This window comes from Narcine bancroftii, chromosome 8 (genome assembly GCF_036971445.1).
Source record: "Narcine bancroftii isolate sNarBan1 chromosome 8, sNarBan1.hap1, whole genome shotgun sequence".
NCBI lineage: Eukaryota > Metazoa > Chordata > Chondrichthyes > Torpediniformes > Narcinidae > Narcine > Narcine bancroftii.
This window is the reverse complement of record NC_091476.1, coordinates 75,753,133-75,776,124: the sequence shown is the minus strand read 5'-3', so window position 1 is coordinate 75,776,124 and position 22,992 is coordinate 75,753,133. Positions and strand designations below refer to the sequence as shown.

The 22,992-nt window shown below is 47.2% G+C and overlaps 2 protein-coding genes across 5 annotated transcripts in view; one reads left to right on the top strand and one right to left on the bottom strand.

Moving 5' to 3' along the window:
* The window catches only part of LOC138740924 (ependymin-like), a 427,958-nt gene extending 426,347 nt beyond the window's left edge, over nucleotides 1-1,611 (bottom strand). Inside the window, exon 1 of the mRNA XM_069894257.1 lies at nucleotides 1,509-1,611. The gene's annotated coding sequence lies outside the window, so the exon portion shown is untranslated. The remainder of the gene's footprint in view (nucleotides 1-1,508) is intronic.
* Nucleotides 1,612-3,265: 1,654 nt separating this feature from the next.
* On the top strand, nucleotides 3,266-21,420 carry LOC138740923 (ependymin-like). Of its 4 annotated transcripts, none has more exons than XM_069894254.1 (7): nucleotides 3,266-3,370; nucleotides 4,137-4,232; nucleotides 6,395-6,429; nucleotides 15,150-15,284; nucleotides 18,669-18,849; nucleotides 19,295-19,379; nucleotides 20,153-21,420. In XM_069894254.1, the coding sequence occupies exons 1-7, from the start codon at nucleotides 3,292-3,294 to the stop codon at nucleotides 20,226-20,228; spliced, it is 687 nt and encodes a 228-aa protein (XP_069750355.1). In that variant the 5' UTR covers nucleotides 3,266-3,291; the 3' UTR covers nucleotides 20,229-21,420. The 4 variants fall into 4 exon arrangements, with proteins under 4 accessions (XP_069750355.1, XP_069750356.1, XP_069750354.1 ...); XM_069894253.1 differs by having other exon boundaries at nucleotides 3,277-3,370; nucleotides 4,086-4,232; XM_069894256.1 differs by having other exon boundaries at nucleotides 3,281-3,370; nucleotides 4,133-4,232.
* Nucleotides 21,421-22,992: the final 1,572 nt, after the last annotated feature.

The following is a 22,992-nucleotide window of genomic DNA, read 5'->3' as shown; positions in this document are numbered from 1 at the left end:
AAGACCCTCCAGTCTCCTACAACCTTCCCTGTCTCTGTAACCACCTCCAGTCCACTCCACCCCTCTCTGTCTCTGTAACCCCCTCCAGTCCCCTATACCCCTCCCCATCTCTGTAACCCCCTCCGGTCCCCGACATCCCTCCCCGTCTCTGTAAGCCCCTCCAGTCTCCTACACCCCTCCCTCTCTCTGTAACCACTTCCAGTCCACTCCACCCCTCCCTGTCTCTGTAACCCCCACCAGTTCCCACCATCCCTCCCTGTCTCTGTAACCCCCTCTATTCCCCTTCAACCCTACCTGTCTCTGTAACACCCTCCGGTTCCCAAAAGCCCTCCCTATCTCTGCAGCTCCCTCCAGTCCCCTACACTCTCCCTCTCTCTGTAACCCCCTGCAGTCACGTACATCGCTCCATGTCTCTGCAACCAGCTCCGGTACTCTACACGCCTCCCTGTCTCTTTAAACCCCTCTGATTCACTTCACCCCTCCCTATCTTTGTAACCTCCTACAGTCCCTTCCACCCCTCCCTGTCACTGCAACCCCCTTGCGTTCCCTACAATCCTTCCAGACTCTGTAACCACCTCTGGCCCCCTACACCGCTCCTTGTCTCTGTAATCACCTCCAGTCCCCTACACACCTCCCTAGCTCTGTAACCCCCTCCGCACATTACACCCCTCCCTGTCCATGTAACACCCTTACGACCCCTATTCCTTTCCCCATCTCTGTAACCCCCATCCAATCCCTAACACCCCTCCCTGTCTCTGTAATCCCCTCCAATTCCCTACACCCCTCCTAGTCTCTGTAACCCCCTCCAGCCCATTCCACCCCTCCCTGTCTTTGTAACCCCCTCTGGTCCCCTACACCCCTCCCCATCTCTGTAACCCCCTCCAGTCTCCTACACCCTCCATATCTCTGCAACCCCCTCTGATCCTATACATCATTCTCTGGATCTGTAACCATCTCCATCCTCTACAGCCCTCCCTGTCTCTGTAATCACCTCCCATCCACTCGACCCCTCCCTGTATCTGTAACCCCCTCCTATCCCCCACACAGCTCCCTATCTCTGTAACCCCCTCCAATCCCCCACTCACCTTCCTGTCTCTGTAACCCCACTCTGGAGTCCTAAACCCCTCCCAGTATCTGTAACCCCCCCTCCGGTCCCCTACACCCCTCCCCATCTCTGTAAACCACTCTGGTCCCCTACATCCCTCCCTGTCTATGTAACCCACTCCAGTCCCCTACACCCCTCCCTGTCTCTGTAACCCCCTCTGGTCCCCTATACTCCTCCCCATCTCTGTAAGCCCTTCCAGTCCCCTACACCCTCCCTGTAGCTCCTCCAGTCCCCTACATCCCTCTCTGTCTCAGTAACCCCCTCCAATCGCCTACACCCCTTCCTGTCTCTGTAACCAGCCCCCTCCTCCAACTCTCCCTGAGCTGAGGGAAGGGGAAACCACAGTTTCATGTCCCGGGGAGGGACCTGGGACCTTGGAGTCTAGTTTAAAGTCCCCCCTCACCTGGAGCAGAGTGACGGTGTCGTGTCGCAGAGACTGAGGGTTGGGGACTTTGTCCTTCCTGATCAGGGACCCACATCATCTGACCCGTGTTGTTGAGATGTGATACAAAGGCAGCCAATGGGGAACCCACGTCCTGTAAACAAACCCAGCGAGACCTGTTTCTCGAACTGAGAACATTGAGCTCAATGTCCCGGGGCCAGCTGATCTTCTCCAGCTAGCCAGTGTTCATACAGGGTCCCAGGGGAGTGTATCAGTATTTACATGGGTCCCAGGGAGTGTGTTGGTGGTTACAGTGACACACTCCCCTGGACCCCCTGTATACAGTGACACACTCCCCTGGACCCCCTTTAAACACAGAAACACTCCCAGGAACCCCTGTAATGATCCCGGGGCCCCCGAGAAACACCGACACACACCCCCAGACCCCCTGTATACAGTGACACACTCACCCAGACCCTCTGGGAATAGTGACACACTCCCTGGGACCTCCTGTAAACACCAACACTCTCCCTGGGAACCCCTGTAATGATCCCAGGAACCCCCAGAAACACCGACACACTCGCCAAGACCCCCTGTAACAATGACACACACCCCCAGACCCCCTGTATACAGTGACACACTCACCCAGAACCCCTGTGAATTGTGAAACACTCCCTGGGACCTCCTGTAAACACCAACACATTCCCCGGGACCCCCTGTAATGATCCCGGGATCCCCTTTAAACACAGACACAATATAATGATCCTGGGACCCCCCATAAACACCGACACACTCGCTAGGACCCCCTGTTCACAGTGACACACTCACCCGGACCCCCTGTGAATAGTGACACACTCCCTGGGACCCCCTTGTGATAGTACAGATTCTATCACCAATGTGTATATATGTACATATGTACAGATTGTAGTGTAGGATGACTGTGATTGGCTGAGAGTGTAGCCACTCCGACTGGCAGGTCTTAAAGGATTGCTCCTAGCCAGACCAGATCATTCTGGACTGGTCGACCTACTTGTGATATGCTCCAGTCTTTTAGTTAATAAAAGCCTTGGTTTGGATCAACAAGTCTTTGGTTCTTTCGACACGCATTACACCCCTGTAAACACCAACACTCTCCCTGGGACCCCCTGTAAACAAGTCACACTTCCGGAACCCTCTGTAAACACAGACACAGAACCCCAGGATCCACTGTAATGATCCTGGGATCGCCCCCCATAAACACCGACACACTCCCCTGGACCCCCTGTAAACATCGACACACTTCCCAGGACCCTTTGTAAACACAGACACACTCCCCGGGACCCACCATAAACACCGACACACTCCCCAGGACCCTGTGTAAACACCGGCACACTCCCCCAGACCCCCTGTGAACAGTGACACACTCCCTGGGACCCCTTGTAAACACCGACACACTCCCCGGGACCCCCCTGTGAACACCAACACAGTCCCCCAGACCCCCTGTATACAGTGACACACTCCCTGGACCCCCTGTAAACAGTGACACACTCCTTGGGACTCCTTGTAAACACCAACACACTCCCCAGGAGACCCTATGAACAGAGACACACTCCCCCGGGACCCTGTATGAACCAAAGCTAGAGGAGATCAGCGGGTCAACGGAGTCAGGCAGATGGGGGTGGGGATAAAATGTCAGTGAACATTCTAGCCCCGGGACTTTGAGCTCAATGTTCTCAGTTCGAGAAACAGATCTCTCCGGGTTTGTTTACAGGACGTGGGTTCCCCATTGGCTGCCTTTGTATCACATCTCAACCACACGGGTCAGATGATGTGGGTCCCTGATCAGGAAGGACAAAGTCCCCAACCCTCAGTCTCTGCGACACGACACCGTCACTCTGCTCCAGGTGAGGGGGGACTTTAAACCAGACTCCGAGGTCCCAGGTCCCTCCCCGGGACATGAAACTGTGGTTTCCCCTTCCCTCAGCCCAGGGAGAGTTGGAGGAGGGGGCTGGTTACAGAGACAGGAAGGGGTGTAGGCGATTGGAGGGGGTTACTGAGACAGAGAGGGATGTAGGGGACCAGTGGGGTAACAGAGACAGGGATGGATGCAGGGGACCAGAGGTGGTTACAGAGATGGGGAGGGGTGTAGGGGACCGAGGGGGTTACAGAGACAGGAAGGGGTGTAGGGGACCAGAGTGGGGTGTAGGCGACCGGAGGGTGTAACAGAGACAGGGAGGGGTGTTGGGGACCAAAGTGGGGTGTAGGCGACCAGAGGGGGTTACAGAGACAGGGAAGGGTGTAGGGGACCGGAGGGGTTACAGAGATGGGGAGGCATTTAGGAAACTGGAGGAGCTTACAGAGATTGGGAGGGGTGTAGGGGTCCGGAGTGGGGTGTAGGCGACCGGAGGGGGTTACGCAGATGGAGAGGGGTGTAGGGGACCGGAGGGGGTTACAGAGTTGGGGAGGGGTGTGAGGGTTGGAGCAGGTGGGGGAAGAGGAAGCTTTTTCTTGGTTCTGTGATGGTTTTATATTTAGATCAATAGAAGGCACCTCGGCCCTTCAATTCTGTTTACCCTGGGTGAGATCCTGACAACCTCTCCTCTCCCCTCCCTGTCTCAGCCATCGCCACCCCCTCTGTTCTCAATGGTTCCTCACGCTGTTTCCAGATAGATCTCGCCGCCTGTGGCTTCAGCATGAAGCTGTTCCTCGCTCTTGTCGCCTGCTGGCTGCTGGCCCTGGTGTGTTCGGACATCCCCCAACCTTGCAGTGAGTACCCCCACCTGCCTTCCTCCAGGACTGTGAACCTGCTGCAGGGATCGCACTGGACCAGTGTGTAAACAGCATGGGTTTGGGGACAGGGGCAGGTCCAAGGGGATCCGATGGGGCAGGGGGCTGGGGTCAGGGGCAGTTCCGAAGGGATCCGATGGCTGGGGTCAGGGGTAGGTCCAAGGGGGTCTGATAGGGCAGGGGTCTGGAAAGGGGGCATTAGGACCTCCTGGCACTGGTGGCTTCATGCCGTGTCTGCAGAGTTACGTCTGGAGTGGGGGCGGGGAGGGGTGTGTGGAGAGCGGTAGGCAAGAGAGTGGGATCGGGCGGAGAGAGTGGGCTGGGTGCAGGGGATGAGAGAGAGAGCGGAGTCCAGGGGGGAGAGAGTGTGGTGCAAGGGGAGAGAGCAGGCAAGATGAGGAGGAGAGTGGGTGGGGTGAGGGGAGAGGTGGTGGGGTGGGGGAGGGTGGGTTGAGAGGGAGAGAGGGCAGGGTGAGTAGGGAGAGAGAGGGTGGGTTAATGGGGAGAGGGCAGGGGTGCGGGGGAGAGAGGGCAAGGTGAGGGGGAGAGAGGGTGGGTAGAGTGAGATGGTGGGGTGAGGGGGAGGTTGAGGTGTGGTGGGAGAGAGGGATGGGGAGAGAGGGAGGGGTGCGGGGTAAGAGAGTGGTGTGTGGAGTAAAGGGGTGCAGAACTAAAGGTTTGGGTGTGGAGGGCAGAGAGCGGGAGAGAGGTATGTGATGAGGAGGGTTGCTGGGGGAGAGCTGAAGGGTGAGTGCAGGGTGCAGAGGGCAGAGAGAGAGAGAGGGTGGGCAGTGGAGAGGGAGGGAGTGTTGCAGAGGGAAACTGGAGGACTGAGCGTAGAAAAATAAGGGCAGGTTTGATGGAGGGATTTAAAATTATGAGGGGGACAGACAGAGTAAAGGTAGGTCGGCTTTTCTCACTGAGGGTGAGATACAAACCAGAGGACAAGGGTTAAGGGTGAAAGGGGAAAAGTTTAGGGGAACTTCTCACAGAGAGCGGTGGGGGTGGGGAACAAGTTGAATGTGGTGAATGGAGGCTCAGTTTTAACATTGAAGAAGAATTTGGTCAGGCCCATGGATGGGAGGGATCTGGAAGGCTATGGACCGGATGCAGGTCAGTGGGACTTGGCAAAATAATTCAGCACAAAGTCAAGGGGCAAAGGCCTGTTTTCTGAGCTATGGTTTTAAACGGGTGCCCTTTAATCCTGAAGTTGTGGCCTCTTGTCCTGGAGTCCCTGCACATGGGAAACAACTTGGCCACATCTAACCTGTCCAGGACTTTCAACTTTCAAAATGCTTCCATGAGATCCCCGTCATTCTTCTGAACTCCAAAGAGTTCAGGCCAAGTGCCGTCAAGCATTCCTCATACGCCAAGCCCTTCATTCCAGGAATCATCCTTGTGAGTCTTCTCTGCACCCTCTCTAATGCCAGCACATCCTTCCCTACATAAGGAGCCCAAAACTGAAGCTGGGCTGCGGAGGGTACATGGGGTGAGGGAGGACAGGCTGGGGGAAGGAAGCGGTGTGGAGGAGTGAAAGCAGAGTGCGGAGGGATGAGGGATGTGGCAGATGGAGGGAGAGGGGGAAAAACAGAGTGCAGAGGGGACAAGAGATGCCTGTTTCCCATCATTCCTAGTGGCCAGAGGCTGGTGCGAACACTGGCCAGGAGGGGCACCATTACTGTGCTGCATCCATGGGGCCCAGTGCCTGGCTCCAGCCCACGGCCCTGCTGATCCCCAAAATGCCCCTCGGAGTTGGGCTGGACCCTTACATCCTGGAACAGGCTGCTGGAGGGGACAGGGGTGGCAGACACTCACGCCATCGACCAAGTATTGTGGGTGGTTTTGGCAGCGAAAACCAGACATAAAATGCCAGCAAACAGGGTCTGTGTCAATGGGGGAGAGGTGGGGGGAAGGTTATGGTGGGCCGTGACTCCACGTCTTCACGCTGTTGAACGATGCCCTCTGTTGGGACTGAGTGCTCAAGAATCTGGTGCTGGGCAGGGTCAAAGGGTTCACCTGTCCACAGGATGGACGGTGTTGAGGGAATGGGTCCCACACCCTGGATATTGTCACCTCTCTCTCCAAACTCACACCAGGCACAACTCATCTCTCTTCCACTGTTGTCTTTCTGAATCCCACAGCTTCTCCCGATCTCTTTGAAGGCTACATATCAGAGGTGAGTATAACCTTTCCTCTGCTTTGTTCTCTACTAATAGATATGTTTAAACTACTGACTGTGGTCAAGTTCAACATTATTGTTGTTCGCTTGTACAAGTCCAACCCGACGAAACAGTGTTCCCTGGTCCTCGGTGCAAAACACACAAACGCACACCCAGACAGAACACATATACAGATACATTATACACTCGCAGGACAAGTATCTATCCGTCCTAGGTAAACTTGTACCTCTCACTTTGTTCGTTTTAGATTGGTCAGAGTGTTTGAGCTACCGAAAGAAAACAGACACACATCCCGAGAGCACTTCAGTTTATACAAATCTTTATTACAAAATCTTAAGCTGATTTCAAACTACAATATGCAAACCCTTCCCAATTATACTTATCAACACCTGGACTGGTCCCAACTGCCGAAGCGAGGCAATGACCACACACTTGCAGTAGGTTGCCGGGGCGCCAGTAGCAGCTTCTCCACCTTCCCCGACCGGGATGTTGGTTGGACTCAAGAAGTTCTTCTTCTTGCTGAGAGACGTTTCCACCCCTCAGAGAGTCTGAAACTTCAGCAGCGGGACCATGGCTTATATTACCCAAAAATTGCTTACCCAAGCACCTATTCCCTGCACAAAATAAAAGACAACCGAGCAGCCTAGGCTTCTATCAAATACCACAACTTTCTAGCTTATCACTTCGAATACAAAGATCTACTTAGCTGCGAAGTCTCACTTGACAGTCTGCACAAAATCCCATCAATCTCAAACAGCAACCGGCTAACAAGCAGGAAGATTAAACGTCCTTGGTACACAGATGTCTTTTTGTCAGATAACTGCATCTCTGGGCCCCATGGTGGAATTTAGCTCATGTCTGCTGAGTCTCAAGCAGGTTACTGATTCTCAGCCTTGCAGGAGCAAAAATCATGGTTTAAATCCTCCATTACACCATCGATACAAATAAAGATTGATTCATGAATATGATGGTCTTGGAGGGTCCTTTGGTCGTTCAGTGTTCTCCCAGCCCATGGGAAGAAGCTGTTCCTCAGCCTGGTGGTGCTGGCTCTGATCCTCCTGGATCTCTTCCCCGACGGGAACAGCAGGAAGAAGTCGGTGAGGTGGGGGGGTGGGGGGGGGGAAAGGTTCCTCAATGATTTTGCCCGCCCCTTCAGACACCAATCCCAGGAGATCACGTCGATGTGGGGGAGGGAGACCCCAGTGATCCTCTCTGCCACTCTACGTGGATTGACCTCCAATCCATTTCTCTGCAGCCACCGTCCCCACACCGTGATGCAGCCGGCCAGGACGCTCTCGATAGAGCCCCTGTAGAAGGTTGACGTGATGGTGGACGGTAGCCTCACCCGACTCAGTCTTCTCAGGAAGTGCAGTCTCTGTTGCGCCTTCCTGATGAGTAAGGAGATGTTGAGGGTCCACGATAGGTCACTGGTGAAGTGAACTCTTTTCAAAGCGGTTTAGAGTTAAGAGACAAGAGAAGCTGCAGGTGGTGTGATCCAGAACTAAAGGCAGACTGTTGGAGAAATTCAGTAGGTCGGACAGCATCCATGGATGGTAAAGGAAACCACATATTCTTCAACATTGGACACTCCATTGGACACTGCCTGACCCACTGGTCAGTTATTTGTAGTTTTTGGTTTTAAGCTCTGTTATATTATGATCACTGTTACCAAGGGGAGCCTTCACAATGAGATCCCACTGCCTTCCACTATGCCAGTGCTCTCCTGCAGGCTCCCGAATGCCCCGTCCTTAGAAACAACCCCCTCTGGGCTTCTGTTGTCCACCTGACCCTTCCCCACAGAATCTGGATGAACCCTCCTCCCCCACCTGTTGTTGCCGACCTGTTCCAAGCCCAACCCTGGGGCACTGAGCACCATTCGGTGAACAGAGGGAAGGAGGGGCAAGACCCTCAGGTGGAGCAGACAAGCCACAATTTCACATCATCTGTGATATTCTCTCCCTTTGTGGGCGGAAGGGGAGCAGAATCCAGGCTGACCTGCTGGTCACAGTTCCTGGTCTATACTTCAGCACTCCTACAGTTCATCTTTCAGCCCCATTGTCACTCCGGGTTTTGTGCATGTGATTTTGGGTGTGCGTTTATCCACAGGCCTGTAGAGGGTCCAGATTGGACCTCACCTCTATCTGCACATGGTTTCGTTGACTCTGGGGAGGGACCTGGGTGAAGGGTGGGGTGGGGGGTCCGGATGAGCAGTTGAAGCCCCCACTCCATGGAGCCTGGAACAACGATTCAGAGGTGTGTGTGTGTGCGTACCGGTGTGGATGGGTTTGACAAGGTGGGTGCTATGCCCCCCACCCAACACCCACATGGGGATCTGGAACTGGGAGGGGGCATGGGGGGGGAATCTCAAGGTTAAGACTGGGGGGAGTCACGTGATGGAGTAGTGGCCGGTCAGGGAATTCCAGCCCTCTCCCGAAAAGTTAAAAAAAACACACAAAGCACAAAGGTACAAGATTAAAATTTATAATAAAGTAAAAATAAAGGTGAGAAGAAAATTGCAGCGAAGAGAGAAAAGTCAAAAACAACGGGAATAAAAGAGGAAGAAAGAATGTCGGAAGAAGAAGGGGAAGGCCTTACCTGTCCGAAGAAGCCTGCCGCGGAGAGAGAAGCCCGCTCCCGCAGGTCAGTGGAAGTCTCGGGCTCAGGACTACAAAAATGGCTCGCAGAGCCGAGTAAAAGTGCGAGGAGTCGCGCATGCGCGATGCGCATGAAAAAACACACTGACGGGAGGGGGGAACAGCTGCGGAGTCGATCTCCACAGCTGAGAGAGACACCTGCAGCACAGCAGCAGGTGCAGAACACAGACAATAACGACAACAAGAAAGAAGAGGGTAAAAAGAAAACAAGGAAACAACAGATGGTCAATCCAAGGAAGAAGAAGAAGAAGAACAGAAAGAAGTGGAAGAAGAAGAGAAAGGCAAGACAATGGATGTATCTTTTTTTAAAGAATATATGGAATCAGTGAAAGAATGGCAATTACAAGAATTTAATGAGATAAAAAGAAGAATTAAGAATGCAGAAGAAAAAATGAATAAAATGGAAATGGCCATGACAGAGATAGGAAAAAGAGTGGAAAATATGGAAAAATGAGAAACAATTGTAGAAATGGAAGTAGAGGAATTAAGAGAGAAATTAGAAGAATCTAATAAAAAAGTTAAAGAGGCACATGAGCTGTTAGCTCAGAAGATAGATATAATAGAAAACTATAATAGAAGAAATAATATAAAGATAGTGGGCCTTAAGGAAGATGAAGAAGGCAAGAATATGAGAGAATTTATAAAAGATTGGATCCCTAGGGTCCTAGGAAGACCAGAATTACAGGAAGAAATGGAAATAGAGAGGGCACATAGAACTTTAGCCCCGAAACCACAACCGCAGCAAAAACCAAGATCCATTTTAGTAAAATTCTTAAGATATACAACAAGAGAAAATATATTGGAGAAAGCAATGAAGAAAGTAAGAGAAGACAAAAAGCCACTGGAATATAAAGGTCAAAAAATTTTTTTCTATCCAGACATAAGTTTTGAACTCCTGAAGAAGAGGAAGGAGTTCAATACAGCAAAAACAATCTTTTGGAAAAAAGGATATAAATTTATGTTAAAGTACCCAGCGGTACTTAAAATAGTTATTCCAGGGGAACAAAACAGACTATTCTCGGATCCAGAGGAAGCAAGGAAATTTGAAGAACAACTACAAAACAAGCAGAGAGATGACGACATGTAATGAGAGTAAAAATGACCACGAACTATATGTATGTGTGTAAAGGGGTATATGTGTGTATATATATAGTGTGTATACATGAATGTAACCGTATTTAGAGGAAAATATATAGAGTAGACAAGAATTAATAAGGGAGGGAAAGGGAATAGAGGGAATAAGGAGGGAATTAAAAGAGTGATCTTTGTTACATATGAAAATTGAAATCTTTTTTGGGGGGCTGGGTGGGGAGGAGTTACGGTCACTACAAAATCAGTTGACGTTTGTGAGTGAATTCGCAAATCCAAATGGAGAGGGGAGATCTGGTTGCCCAACAAGGGATAAAGGGCAACTCAGGAGGGGGAGGGGAGAATGGGGTTAAAGAAGTTTTAAATAGGAGAATAAGGAAAATGTTTGATGTTTTAGAAATGTTGTCTTATAAAGTGTTCAAAACAAGAAAGCAGAAATGGATAAGAAGGAAAGGTGATGATGGAGAAACAGAAAGGGAAGATAAACAAAGTATGAAATGGCTACGCTGAACTATATGACTTTAAATATTAATGGAATACATAACCAAATTAAAAGGAAGAAACTGCTAAACTTACTGAAAAAAGAAAAAATTGATATAGCATTTGTGCAAGAAACACATTTAACTGAATTGGAGCACAAGAAATTAAAGAGAGATTTGGTAGGACACGTAACAGCAGCGTCGTATAATTCAAAAGCAAGAGGAGTAGCTATATTAATTAGTAAAAATGTGCCAATTAAAATAGAAGAGGAAATAATAGATCCAGCAGGGAGATATGTAATGATAAAATGTCAGATATATTCGGAGTTTTGGAATCTACTCACTGTATATTCACCTAACGAAGAAGATCAAAAGTTTATGCAAGATATTTTTTTGAAGATAGCAGATACACAAGGGAACATATTAATAGGAGGGGATTTCAACCTGAATTTGGATTCAAATATGGACAAAACTGGGAAAAAAATTAACAGAAAGAACAAAGTAACCAAATTTATAATTAAATCGATGGAAGAAATGCAACTTTTGGATATGTGGAGGAAACAACACCCAAATGAAAAGGAATATTCATATTACTCGGCTAGACATAAAACATACTCAAGAATAGACCTATTTTTGTTATCAGCTCGTATGCAAGATAGAGTAAGAAAAACAGAATATAAAGCTAGAATATTATCGGACCATTCACCCTTAATATTGACAATAGAGTTAGAGGACATCCCTCCAAGAATGTATAGATGGAGATTAAACTCCATGCTACTTAAAAGGCAGGATTTTAGAGAATTCATTGAAACACAAATTAAAATGTATTTTGAAATAAATACGGAATCAGTGAAAGATAAGTTTATACTATGGGATGCAATGAAAGCGTTCATCAGAGGGCAAATACTAAGTTATGTAACCAAGATGAAGAAGGACTATAATCAGGAAACAGAGCAGTTGGAAAGGGAAATAGTAAATATAGTAAAAGAATTAGCAATGAAGGAAGACACAACTAAAAGAAGAGAATTGGCGGATAAAAAAACAAAATATGAAACACTACAAACATATAAGGTGGAGAAGAATATAATGAAGACAAAACAGAAATATTATGAACTAGGGGAAAAAACGCACAAAATCCTAGCATGGCAGCTTAAGACAGAGCAAGCTAAGAAAATGGTATTGGCATCAAGGAAAAAAGACAAACAAATCACATATAATCCAAAGGAGATCAAGGAAAACTTTAGAGAATTCTATGAACAATTATACCAAACTGAAAACGAAGGGAAAGAAGGGAAAATAGATGAATTTCTAACTAAAATTGAACTACCAAAACTACAAATAGAGGAACAAAATAAATTAACAGAACCATTTGGAATAGTAGAAATACAAGAGATAATTTAAAAAAATTACCAAATAATAAAACACCAGGAGAGGATGGATTCCCAATAGAATTCTATAAAACATTTAAAGATTTATTAATTCCTTCCCTCCTGGAAGTAATCAACCAGATTGATAAAACACAAAGCTTACCAGATTCATGTAAAACAGCAATAATTACAGTAATACTAAAGCAAGGGAAAGATCCACTCGCACCAGCGTCATATAGACCAATATCTTTACTTAACACAGATTATAAGATAATAGCTAAACTATTAGCAAACAGATTAGCAGAGTATGTACCGAAAATAGTAAATCTAGACCAAACTGGATTTATTAAAAAAAGACGCACAACAGACAATATTTGTAAATTTATTAACTTAATTCATGCAGTAGAAGGGAGTAAAGCGCCAACAGTAGCAGTTGCTTTAGACGCAGAGAAGGCCTTTGACAGAGTAGAATGGAATTATTTATTCAAAGTATTGCAAAAATTCAGTTTACCAGAGAAGTATATTAATTGGATTAAAGCATTATATAAGGGGCCATTGGCGAAAGTGACAGTAAATGGATATATATCAAAGCAATTTAACTTAAGCAGGTCAACACAGCAGGGATGCCCACTATCACCCTTATTGTTCGCGTTAGCTATAGAACCACTAGCAGAATTGATAAGAACAGAAAATAATATAAAAGGGATAAAAATAAAAGACAAGGAATATAAAATCAGTTTATTTGCGGATGATGTTATAGTATACTTAACAGAACCAGAACTATCAATAAAAGAATTATATAAGAAATTGAAGGAATATGGAGACGTGTCGGATTACAAGATTAACGTAAATAAAAGTGAAGCAATGCCAATGAATAATGCCGATTTCTCAAAATTTAAGAAGGAATCACCATTCAGATGGCAAATACAAGCAATAAGATACCTAGGTATACAAATAAATAAAAATCTCGGCCATCTATATAAACTCAATTATTATCCACTAATGAAAAAATTACAGGGCGATTTGGAGCATTGGAAAGATTTACCATTAACACTAATAGGAAGGATAAACTGTATTAAAATGAACATTTTCCCAGGATATTATACCTATTTCAGGCATTGCCAATACACTTGACAGAGAAATTCTTCAAGGAGTTAAAGAAAATAATAAGGAAATTTTTATGGAAAGGGGGGAAACTGAGGATAGCACTAGATAAATTAACAGAATGGTATAAACAAGGAGGCTTACAACTGCCAAACTTTAAAAATTATTATAGAGCCGCACAATTAAGATACCTATCAGATTTTTATCAAACAAGGGAAAAGCCAGATTGGACTAGATTAGAATTAGATAAAATAGGGGAAAAGATACCTGAACACATATTATATAAATGGGATGAAAAATTGGTACAATGTAAGAATTCTCCAGTATTACATCATCTACTCAATATTTGGAAAAAGATTCATGTAGAAAGGAATAAAACAAATTATCAATTACCAAACTAATATTGATGCAAAATAAGTTACTCCCTTTTACAATAGATAACCTTTCCTTTAGAGAATGGGAGAAAAAAGGGATCAAAAGAACAGAAAATTGTTTTTCAGGAAATAGATTATTATCCTTTGAACAAATGAAAGATAAATACAATATAACTCAAGATACAGTGTTGGCATATTACCAATTGAGATCCTACTTGAAGGACAAATTAGGAAGCAGTCTGAGTTTAGCAGAGGGAAGTAACTTTGAATATGTGATTACAGATACAATGATAATCAAAAGATTTATAACAAATATGTATATTAAACTGCAAGAAAAGGAGAATGAGGAAACAAATGGTAAAACTAAACAAAAATGGGAACAAGATTTAAATATAAAGATAAAAAAGGAAACATGGGAGAAGTTATGTTCTGGAACGATGAGAAATACAATAAATACGAGGTTACGTATGATACAATATAACTGGATACACAGGCTATACATTACACCTCAAAAGTTAAATAAATGGGACCCAACAGTATCTGATAGATGTTTTCGATGTAAAAAAGAAATGGGAACAACAATTCATGCAATCTGGACATGTGAGAAAGTAGAAAAATTTTGGGAAGATCTAAACCAAATATTAAATAAAATTACAGAAAACAATATACCAAAAAAATCCAGAGATCTTCCTCCTAAGTAACATAAAAAAACAAAGAATTTGGAATTGATTTGGATGGTGCACAAAAAAGATTTGTTAAGATAGCTCTAGCCGTAGCAAAAAAATGTGTTATGTCAACCTGGAAATTGGAAGATAATTTGAAAATACAACAATGGTATATAGAAATGAATAAATGTATTCCATTAGAAAAAATAACATATAGTTTAAGAAATAATATTGAAATATTTGAACAAATATGGGAGCCTTACATGAAACACAATAGAGAAAACCTACCGGGGACATTCACTACCTAAATTAACGAAAGGAGAAGGAAATGAAAAGAATTGATTCAGTGGAATTTCTTGTTTATTTTTATTGAATGACAACATTGTTTGACTGGTTTAATGTATCCTAGATTTTGTACTTCAAATAGATGGGGGGGAGGTAGGGAGGGTGGGATGGGAGGGGGGGGAGAAAATGGCACTGTATATATTTGAAAAGGAAAAAGTATGTATCATGGTCAATGTGGTTTATGGTGTGAAAAATAAAAAATTTTTTAAAAAAAGGTTAAGACGGGAACCCCCCACCCCCCACAGCTTGGGGCAGTGGACGGCTGGACTCCTGTACCCTAGAGAAATGGCGGGGACAGAGTCACGTCTGTAATGGAATCTGGGACTCTAGGTAACAAGGAAGTGAGGCCATATCATGTCAGGCCGTAACCCCAGGGAACGGAGGGACAGTCTGAGGAAGATATGTCCCACCCCCTCCTCCCCACCATCACCCCTTAAACCATCCCAGAGAGGGGGTGTCCTTCACCCCTCCCACCTCCTCTCTCCTAAGGGAATGGAGCATCTCTTGACTTCCCAGTGGGGTTCATTGGAAACCCTGTTGGATTGGCTCCACATCTGTCCATGTCACCCCATGGGTCTGTCTCCAGGTCTCCCTGATCCGCTGGAAGCTGCCACTGAATGTCCCACTTTCCTTCAACAGATGCATCCGAACCAATTAAGGCCTGCCTATGGAATGTTCTCCTATGACGCCATTCACCAGAGGTTTTACACCAGCATGTTAGTCTACAAAGATAACAAACCAGAGCATCAGGTGGACCTTTTCCTCTACAATGAGGTAATGTAAGCCGGACCATTTTGTTCACTCAGAGAAACCCTTTCAATCCCATCTCCCCCCTCTCTCCTTCTCCTCAAATCCTGTATGATCCTGAGAGTTCAGTCAGGAAGGTTCAGACGCTCGGTATTCACGGTGAAGTAGTGAATTGGTCTCGAAAATGGGCGGACGGGGGAAGCCAGAGAGTCGTGGTGGATGATGCTTCAGAGACTGGAGGCCTGTGACTAGTGATGCCTTAGGGATTGGTGCTGGGACCAATGTTGTTTGTTGTCTATGTAGAGGATAATGTGGGAATTTGGATCAGCAAGTTTGCACATGACCTCACTATTGGAGGTGTTGTGGACGGCGGAGAAGGTTTTCAAAGTTTGCAGAAGGATCTGGACCAGCTAAAAAAAATGGGCTGAAAAATGGCCGATGGAGTTTAATGCAGACAAGTGTGAGTGTTGCATTTTGGAAGGACAAACCAAGAAAAGACATACACGGTGAACGGTCACGCACTGAGGAGTGCGATAGAACGGAGAGGTCTGGGAATACAGATACATAATTCCCTGAAAGTAGTGTCACAGGTGGACAGGGTTGTAGAGAGAACTTTTGGCACATTGGCCTTCATAAATCAAAGTATTGAGTACAGGAGTTAGGATGTTATGGTAAAGTTGTACAAGATGTTGGTGAGGACAAATTTGGAGAATTTTGTGCAGTTTTGGTCACCAAACAACAGGAAAGATATCAATAAGATAGAAAGAGGGCAGAGAAGATTTACTAGGATGTCACCCGGACTTCAGGAACTGAGTTACAGGGAAAGCTTAAACAGGTATGGACTTTATTCCCTGGAGCGTAGGAGAACGAGGGGAGATTTGATTGAGGGATTTAAAATTATGAAAGGAACAGACAGAGTAAATGTAGATTGGCTTTTCCCACTGAGGGTGGGTGAGATACAAACCAGAGTTTAAGGGTGAAAGGGGAAAGGTTTCCAGGGAATTTCTTCACTCAGGGAGTGTTGGGAGTGTGGAACAAGCTGAATATGGGCTCAATTTTAACAGTTAAGAAGAGTTTGGACAGGTCCGTGGATGGGAAGGGCTGAAGCCCAAAACGTCGGTTCTGTACCTTTATCTTTGCTCTATAAAGGACACTGTTTGACCTGCTGAGATTCTCCAGTGTCGTGTTTTTAATTCCACCATGGTGTCTGCAGATGTCTGGGACATATCAACAGAGTAGATATGTCCCAGTGAGGATCAAAGGAAAGGCTGGAAGTCATAGAGAGGCTTGGTTTTCGAGGAATATTGGAAATTTGGTTAGCAGAAAAAGGGAGTTGTACAAGAGGTATAAAGAGCAGGGAGCTGAGAATTTGAAGGAGGACTACAAGGAGTGTTGAAGGAATCTTAAGAAATAAATTAGAAAGGCCAAAAAAGAGCACGAAGAGGCTTTGGCAGACAGAGTAAAAATAAATCCAAAGGGTTTCTATAGGTACATTAAAAGTAAAAGATTAGTGAAGGATAAAATTGGACCCCTTGCAGATAGCGAGGGTAGGCTGAGTGAGAAGTAAGAGGAAATGGGGGAAATTTTGAATGATTTCTTTGCCTCGGTATTCACTAGGGAAAAAAATATTGAACCAGTTGAAGTAAAGAAAAATAGTGGGGAGATCATGAAGCATATAAGGATAACCGAGGAGGTAGTGATGTCTGTGTTGAAAAAGATAAAGGTGGATAAATCTCCGGGACCAGACAAAATATTCCCAAGGACACTCAGGGAGGCTTGTGGACAGATAGTGGGGCCATTAACAGAGATATTTAGGATGTCACTGGCCACGGGGGTAGTGCCAAAGGATTGGAGGGTGGCGCATGTGGTTCCGCTGTTTAAGAAGGGGTCCAAATGTAAACCTGGGAATTATAGGCCCGAGAGTCTGATGTCTGTGGTGGGCAAGTTGATGGAAAGTGTTCTGAGGGAAGGTATTTACAAATATTTGGAGGTACAGGGAGTGATAGGGAGTAATCAGCATGGTTTTGTCAGGGGTAGATCATGCTTGACAAACCTGATTGAGTTTTTCGAGGGGATTACAAAAAAGGTTGATGAAGGGAAAGCTGTGGATGTTGTCTATTTAGACTTTAGTAAAGCTTTTGACAAAGTTCCCCACAGGAGGTTAGGAAAAAAGGTGGAGGCATTAGGTATAAATAAGGAGGTAGTGAAATGGATTCAGCAATGGTTGGATGGGAGGTGTCAGAGAGTAGTGGTAGAAAATTGTTTGTTCAATTGGAGGCCGGTGACTAGTGGAGTTCCTCAGGCATCGGTCCTGGGTCCACTATTGTTTGTTATATATATTAACGATCTGGAAGTAGGGGTGGAGAAGTTTGCAGATGATACAAAGATTGGTGGCGTTGTGGACAGTGAGGAAGATTACCGTAGATTAAAAGGTGATTTAGGAAGGCTGGAGGTGTGGGCTGAGAAATGGCTGATGGAATTTAATACAGATAAGTGTGAGGTGTTACATTTTGGAAAGGCAAATCTAAATAGGTCATATGCATTAAATGGTAGGCAATTGAGATGTGCAGAGCAACAAAGGGATTTAGGAGTGATGGTAAATAGTACCCTCAAGGCTGATACTCAGGTAGATGCTGTGGTGAAGAAGGCATTTGGAATGTTGGCCTTCATAAATCGGAGTATTGAATTCAAGAGTAGGGAGGTTATGATGAAATTGTACAAAGCATTGGTGAGGCCAGATTTGGAGTACTGTGTACAGTTTTGGTCACCAAATTATAGGAAAGATATAAACGAAATAGAGAGAGTGCAGAGAAGGTTCACGAGAACGTTGACAGGATTTCAAGGTTTGAGTTACAGGGAAAGGTTGTGCAGACTCGGGCTTTTTTCTCTGGAGCATAGAAGATTGAGGGGGAACTTGATAGAGGTGTTTAAGATTTTAAAAGGGACAGACAGAGTAAATGTGGATAGGCTTTTTCAATTAAGAGTGGGGGAGATTCAAACTAGAGGGCATGGTTTAAGATTTGAAGGGGGAAAATTATAAGGGGAACATGAGGGGAAATTTCTTTATGCAAAGGGTGGTAGGGATGTGGAATGAGCTTCCGGCAGACATGGTTGAGGTGGGATCATTGGTTACATTTAAGGAAAGACTGGATAGTTACATGGAGAGGAGACGACTGGATGGGTATGGACCGGGTGCTGGTCAGTGGGACTAGGAGGGTGGGGACTTGTTACGGGATGGACTAGTAGGACCGAACTGGCCTGTTCTGTGCTGTAAGTGGTTATATGGTTATATGGTTATATGTTCATGTTTTACTTGAGGTTGCAGTGTCCCCAGGGTCCCTGTGCCTGTGATTGAGGGGTGCTTCTGCTGTCCAGGTCAGTAACCTACCTCTGTTCTGCCACTTCCCACAGTCCGTGAGGTACAAATTCTTCTTGGGGAATCAGACCTGCATGAAGTTCCCTCTCCTGACACCATTCAAGCCTTTTGGTGTCCCCAAAGATGCCAACTTTCTCACCCAAATCTACGTTGGAAGTCCTTCCGTTCCCGAGGCATTGCTGCTCATGAACATATGGAATGTGACTCAGGATCGGGGTAAGGAACGGTGCCCGGTGTCCGCCTCTCCCAATGGGCAACACTACGATGCGCTATCGAGCAGAAAAGCAGACACAAAACATAAAGTCTGTTCAACAGGTTTTATTCCACATAAACTTCCACAGAGCTGGCTGTGAGAATGGCTGTGCTGGCTCTGAGACTGACCTCAAGGGGCCGGATCTAGCTAATATCCCGGAGGGTGACAGGCAGCCGACTGGGTGGAGCTTGGTCCATTCAAGTCAGCTGAGTGACAGCCGACCAAGTGTTGCCTTGACCTGCAGTCGGCTAGTGGTGTATCACCACACACAGCTCATCCCGGGCTGATCCCTGATCCACTACCCGGTTCATTTTAGCTTCCGAATCTCCCTCTCCCCCTTTCCTCCCCCCACCCCCCATGCCACCACTAGCCCCCCTCCACTAATCTTCCCCCATTCCTGTGTTCCAGGGAATGTCAAAATTGGCTTCTCGGACTACGGTTGCTACCCACTGTACTGGCACATTGAATTCACCGACAGCTGGACGCTCAAATCGTGAGTGGCTTCATCTTTCTCACTCTCGGTTCTCACCTCCCTGAAAGGGGAGGCCAAAAGAAATGGACCAACAGGTTTCCAGCACCCCACCCCCACCCCCCACCCCACTTTAATGGGGTCCACAACTCCGTTTAAACTCTACATTAAAATAATTCCTTGTCCACCCATCCGATCTGGATTCACATTCCCAACCCATCTATTCCCAAATTCCAAACTTCCTGCATCAACCGCCACCACACTTCTCTGTAATCCCCTTTGGCCCCCTACACCCCTCCCTATCTGTGTAACCCTCTCTGGTCCCCTATACCGTTCCATGTCTCTGTAACCCCCTCCGATTCCCTACACTCCTCCCTGTCTCTGTAACCCCCTCTGTTCCTCTCCACCCCTCCCTGGTTCTGTAACCCCCTCCGATCCTCTACACCCCTCCTGTCTCTGTAACACACCCATCTCCTTGGTCCCCTACACCCCTCCCTGTCTCTGTAACCCCTTCCGGACCACTACATCCCCCTTGTCTCTGTAACCACCCCCTCCCCACCTTCCCGGTCCCTAACACCACTCCCTGACTCTGTAACACTTACCCCCCGCCCCTCGTTCTCCAATCCCCAACTGGGGCAATCCAAGTTGCATAGAGAGCAAAGAAGGAATGTGTCTACTGCCACATCAGCCTTCATCTCAGTGAATGGTTGTATAGGCTCGATGGGCCACATGGCCTCCTGCTCTCATTCTTTCCTGCTGTTTATTCCAGGTCTACATTCTTTCTGCTTCCACTTCAGGTTCGTTAACTTAACGCTGGGGATCCAGGATCCAACAGTCTTCAACCCTCCTCTAGAATGTGAAAAGAAGCTCTGAGACCATTTCCTGGCAAGCGGTTGACGTCACTCTGCGCACGAGCCTTCCTCCGATCCAAATCCTTACTTTCCTGAAAGCATGCAACGCCCCACAATGTCACTGAAATCTTCTGATTCCAAGGGCTCTTTTTAATTCTTAGCTAAACTTCGTCAATCAAAGGATGTCAAATATCCACGTACGATGTGCAGGTGCCAGTAAACGGCCAGAACGATTGTCTCCCCGTCTCTGCAGGACACTGCCACAACGTGTACTCACTAACACACACAAAGAGAAAAATGTACATGGACAGGAAATATTCGCCATTGTCTTGGTGCCACACGGTTGGTCACGGGGTCAGATCTTCTGCTGCTCCTGTCGGCCTTTGTGACGTACAATTTGTTTAAATGATTTATCTTCGATTTTAAATCATCTCCTCACCCACCCATCCCATCCAGGTTCACATTCCCAACCCAAATACTCATGGAAATTCCCAGCTTCTTATCTTTGGTCTAATGTCCCCACCCACCCCTCGTCCTTGTCTCTGTCACCCCCTCAGGTCCCCTCCACCCATCCCTGTCTCTGTAGCCCCCTCCGGTCCCCTACAACCCTCTGTCTCCATAACCACCTCTAGTCTCCTACACACCTCCCTGTCTACATAACCCCCTCTGGTCCTCTACACCCTCCCTGTCTCCGTAATCCCCTCTGGTCCCCTACATCCCACTCTGTCTCTGTAATCCTCTCTGGTCCCCTGCACCCCTCCCTGTCTCTGTAACCCCCTCCGGTCCCCTGTACCTCTTCCTGTCCCAATACCTCTCCCTGTCCCCACAACCCCATCCTGTCATCTTGCACCAGTCATTCTCCACAGGGACCACAGCACATTTCAGGGGGATGAATAACCTAAATCAAAAATATATTTTATGTTTTTTTATTGTAGACGGGTAAGGTATTGAAGGCCGCCCAGTTAGTTTAGCAGTTGGCACTACGGCTTTACGGCGCCAGCAATCAAGACTGGGGTTTTGAATCCTGCACCGTCTGTGAGGAATCAGTACATTCCGCCCATGTCTGCACAGGGTTTCTTTGGGGAGGGGGAAGACTCTGGTTTCCTCCAACTCTTTGAAACATACCGGGAGGTTGTAGGTGAATTGGATATAAATGGGCAGCATGGGTTTAAATCGGTTTATACAATACTGTAAATAAAATGTAAAAATATAAACTTGACTGGGTTCCCATAAACCTAGAACAGAGTCCTGGGGGAGGGGGACCATAGCTGAAAAAAAGATGGGGAATGGATGATTTTTGGTCCATAAGACCATGTTGGGTTCTGATTTGCTTCAGCGTTAATAGCTGACAAGGGCCTGTCCAAAAATGCGTCCATGGCCAGTGCAGAGTTCAGTCAATCCCTGTGGGGAAGATGCCACTTTGTCCTTGCCAAACACCCACCCCCTCCTGCTTGTCACACTGATGTCAAAAGGTTATGATCAACGTGACCCTCTCCCAACTTTCCCCCTACCCCCATCTCCATGTCCACGAGCCTGCAGTCCCCGGACATCCCACTAGGTGGGGACGACGCACCAGCTGACCAATCAGGGCGCAGCGCGAATTTTGGGGGCCACTTTTTAAAGTGTGATTTAGGGGGTCGACTTTCGACCACAGCAAGTACCTGCGTCGTTCAGGACAACAGGGACCCAGATGTGGTGGGGGGGGTTAGGTGGGGCAAGCTTTGACAGGGTGTCGACTATCGTGTGTACAACCCGAGCCATTAACATAAGCAGCTTTCAGGTGACCAGAATACCCCGACATAAATATCCAAAAGTGGCTGTTGGGAAGCCAACTGAAAGCAGAGAAACTTGACCCGAGGATCACTTCCACAACCCTCCTTGGTGGTGTATTCTCCACCTCCAAGCACCCCACCACCCAGCGGGACTGCGGCCGCAGCCAACAGGAGCCGGCATTTGCTCCACAACGCTCTCCCTCGCTGTGGACCTTTCAGGTGCCAGAACAGCGCTGCCACCTGAACGTCGCTTCGCACACACCCGCAGCCGGCCCCAGAGCCGCATCTTCCCAGCTGTTTCACCTGAAAGCGGCTACTATCGACCGCCGTCCGTCCACCCTCCCCCTCATATCCTCCATTTCTTGCACATCTGCCCTGACCCACATGCACAGGATGCCCCTTGTCCTCACCTACCAGCCCGCCAACTTCCCCATTCACAATTATATCTTCTTCTTTGGCTTGGCTTCGCGGACAAAGATTTATGGAGGGGGTAAAAAGTCCACGTCAGCTGCAGGCTCGTTTGTGGCTGACAAGTCCGATGCGGGACAGGCAGACACGATTGCAGCAGTTGCAGGGGAAAATTGGTTGGTTGGGGTTGGGTGTTGGGTTTTTCCTCCTTTGCCTTTTGTCAGTGAGGTGGGCTCTGCGGTCTTCTTCAAAGGAGGTTGCTGCCCGCCAAACTGTGAGGCGCCAAGATGCACGGTTTGAGGCGTTATCAGCCCACTGGCGGTGGTCAATGTGGCAGGCACCAAGAGATTTCTTTAGGCAGTCCTTGTGCCTTTTCTTTGGTGCACCTCTGTCACGGTGGCCAGTGGAGAGCTCGCCATATAACACGATCTTGGGAAGGCGATGGTCCTCCATTCTGGAGACGTGACCCATCCAGCGCAGCTGGATCTTCAGCAGCGTGGACTCGATGCTGTCGACCTCTGCCATCTCGAGTACTTCGACGTTAGGGATGTAAGCGCTCCAATGGATGTTGAGGATGGAGCGGAGACAACGCTGGTGGAAGCGTTC

What these genes read in the sequence shown, in the direction of transcription:
- LOC138740923 (XM_069894253.1), top strand. Translation starts at nt 3,292, where the DNA reads ATGATGTGGGTCCCTGATCAGGAAGGACAAAGTCCCCAACCCTCAGTC. An exon ending in GGACATCCCCCAACCTTGCA is followed by an intron (nt 4,233 to 6,394) that starts GTGAGTACCCCC and finishes TGAATCCCACAG; the next exon opens with CTTCTCCCGATCTCTTTGAA. An exon ending in ACCTTTTCCTCTACAATGAG is followed by an intron (nt 15,285 to 18,668) that starts GTAATGTAAGCC and finishes CACTTCCCACAG; the next exon opens with TCCGTGAGGTACAAATTCTT.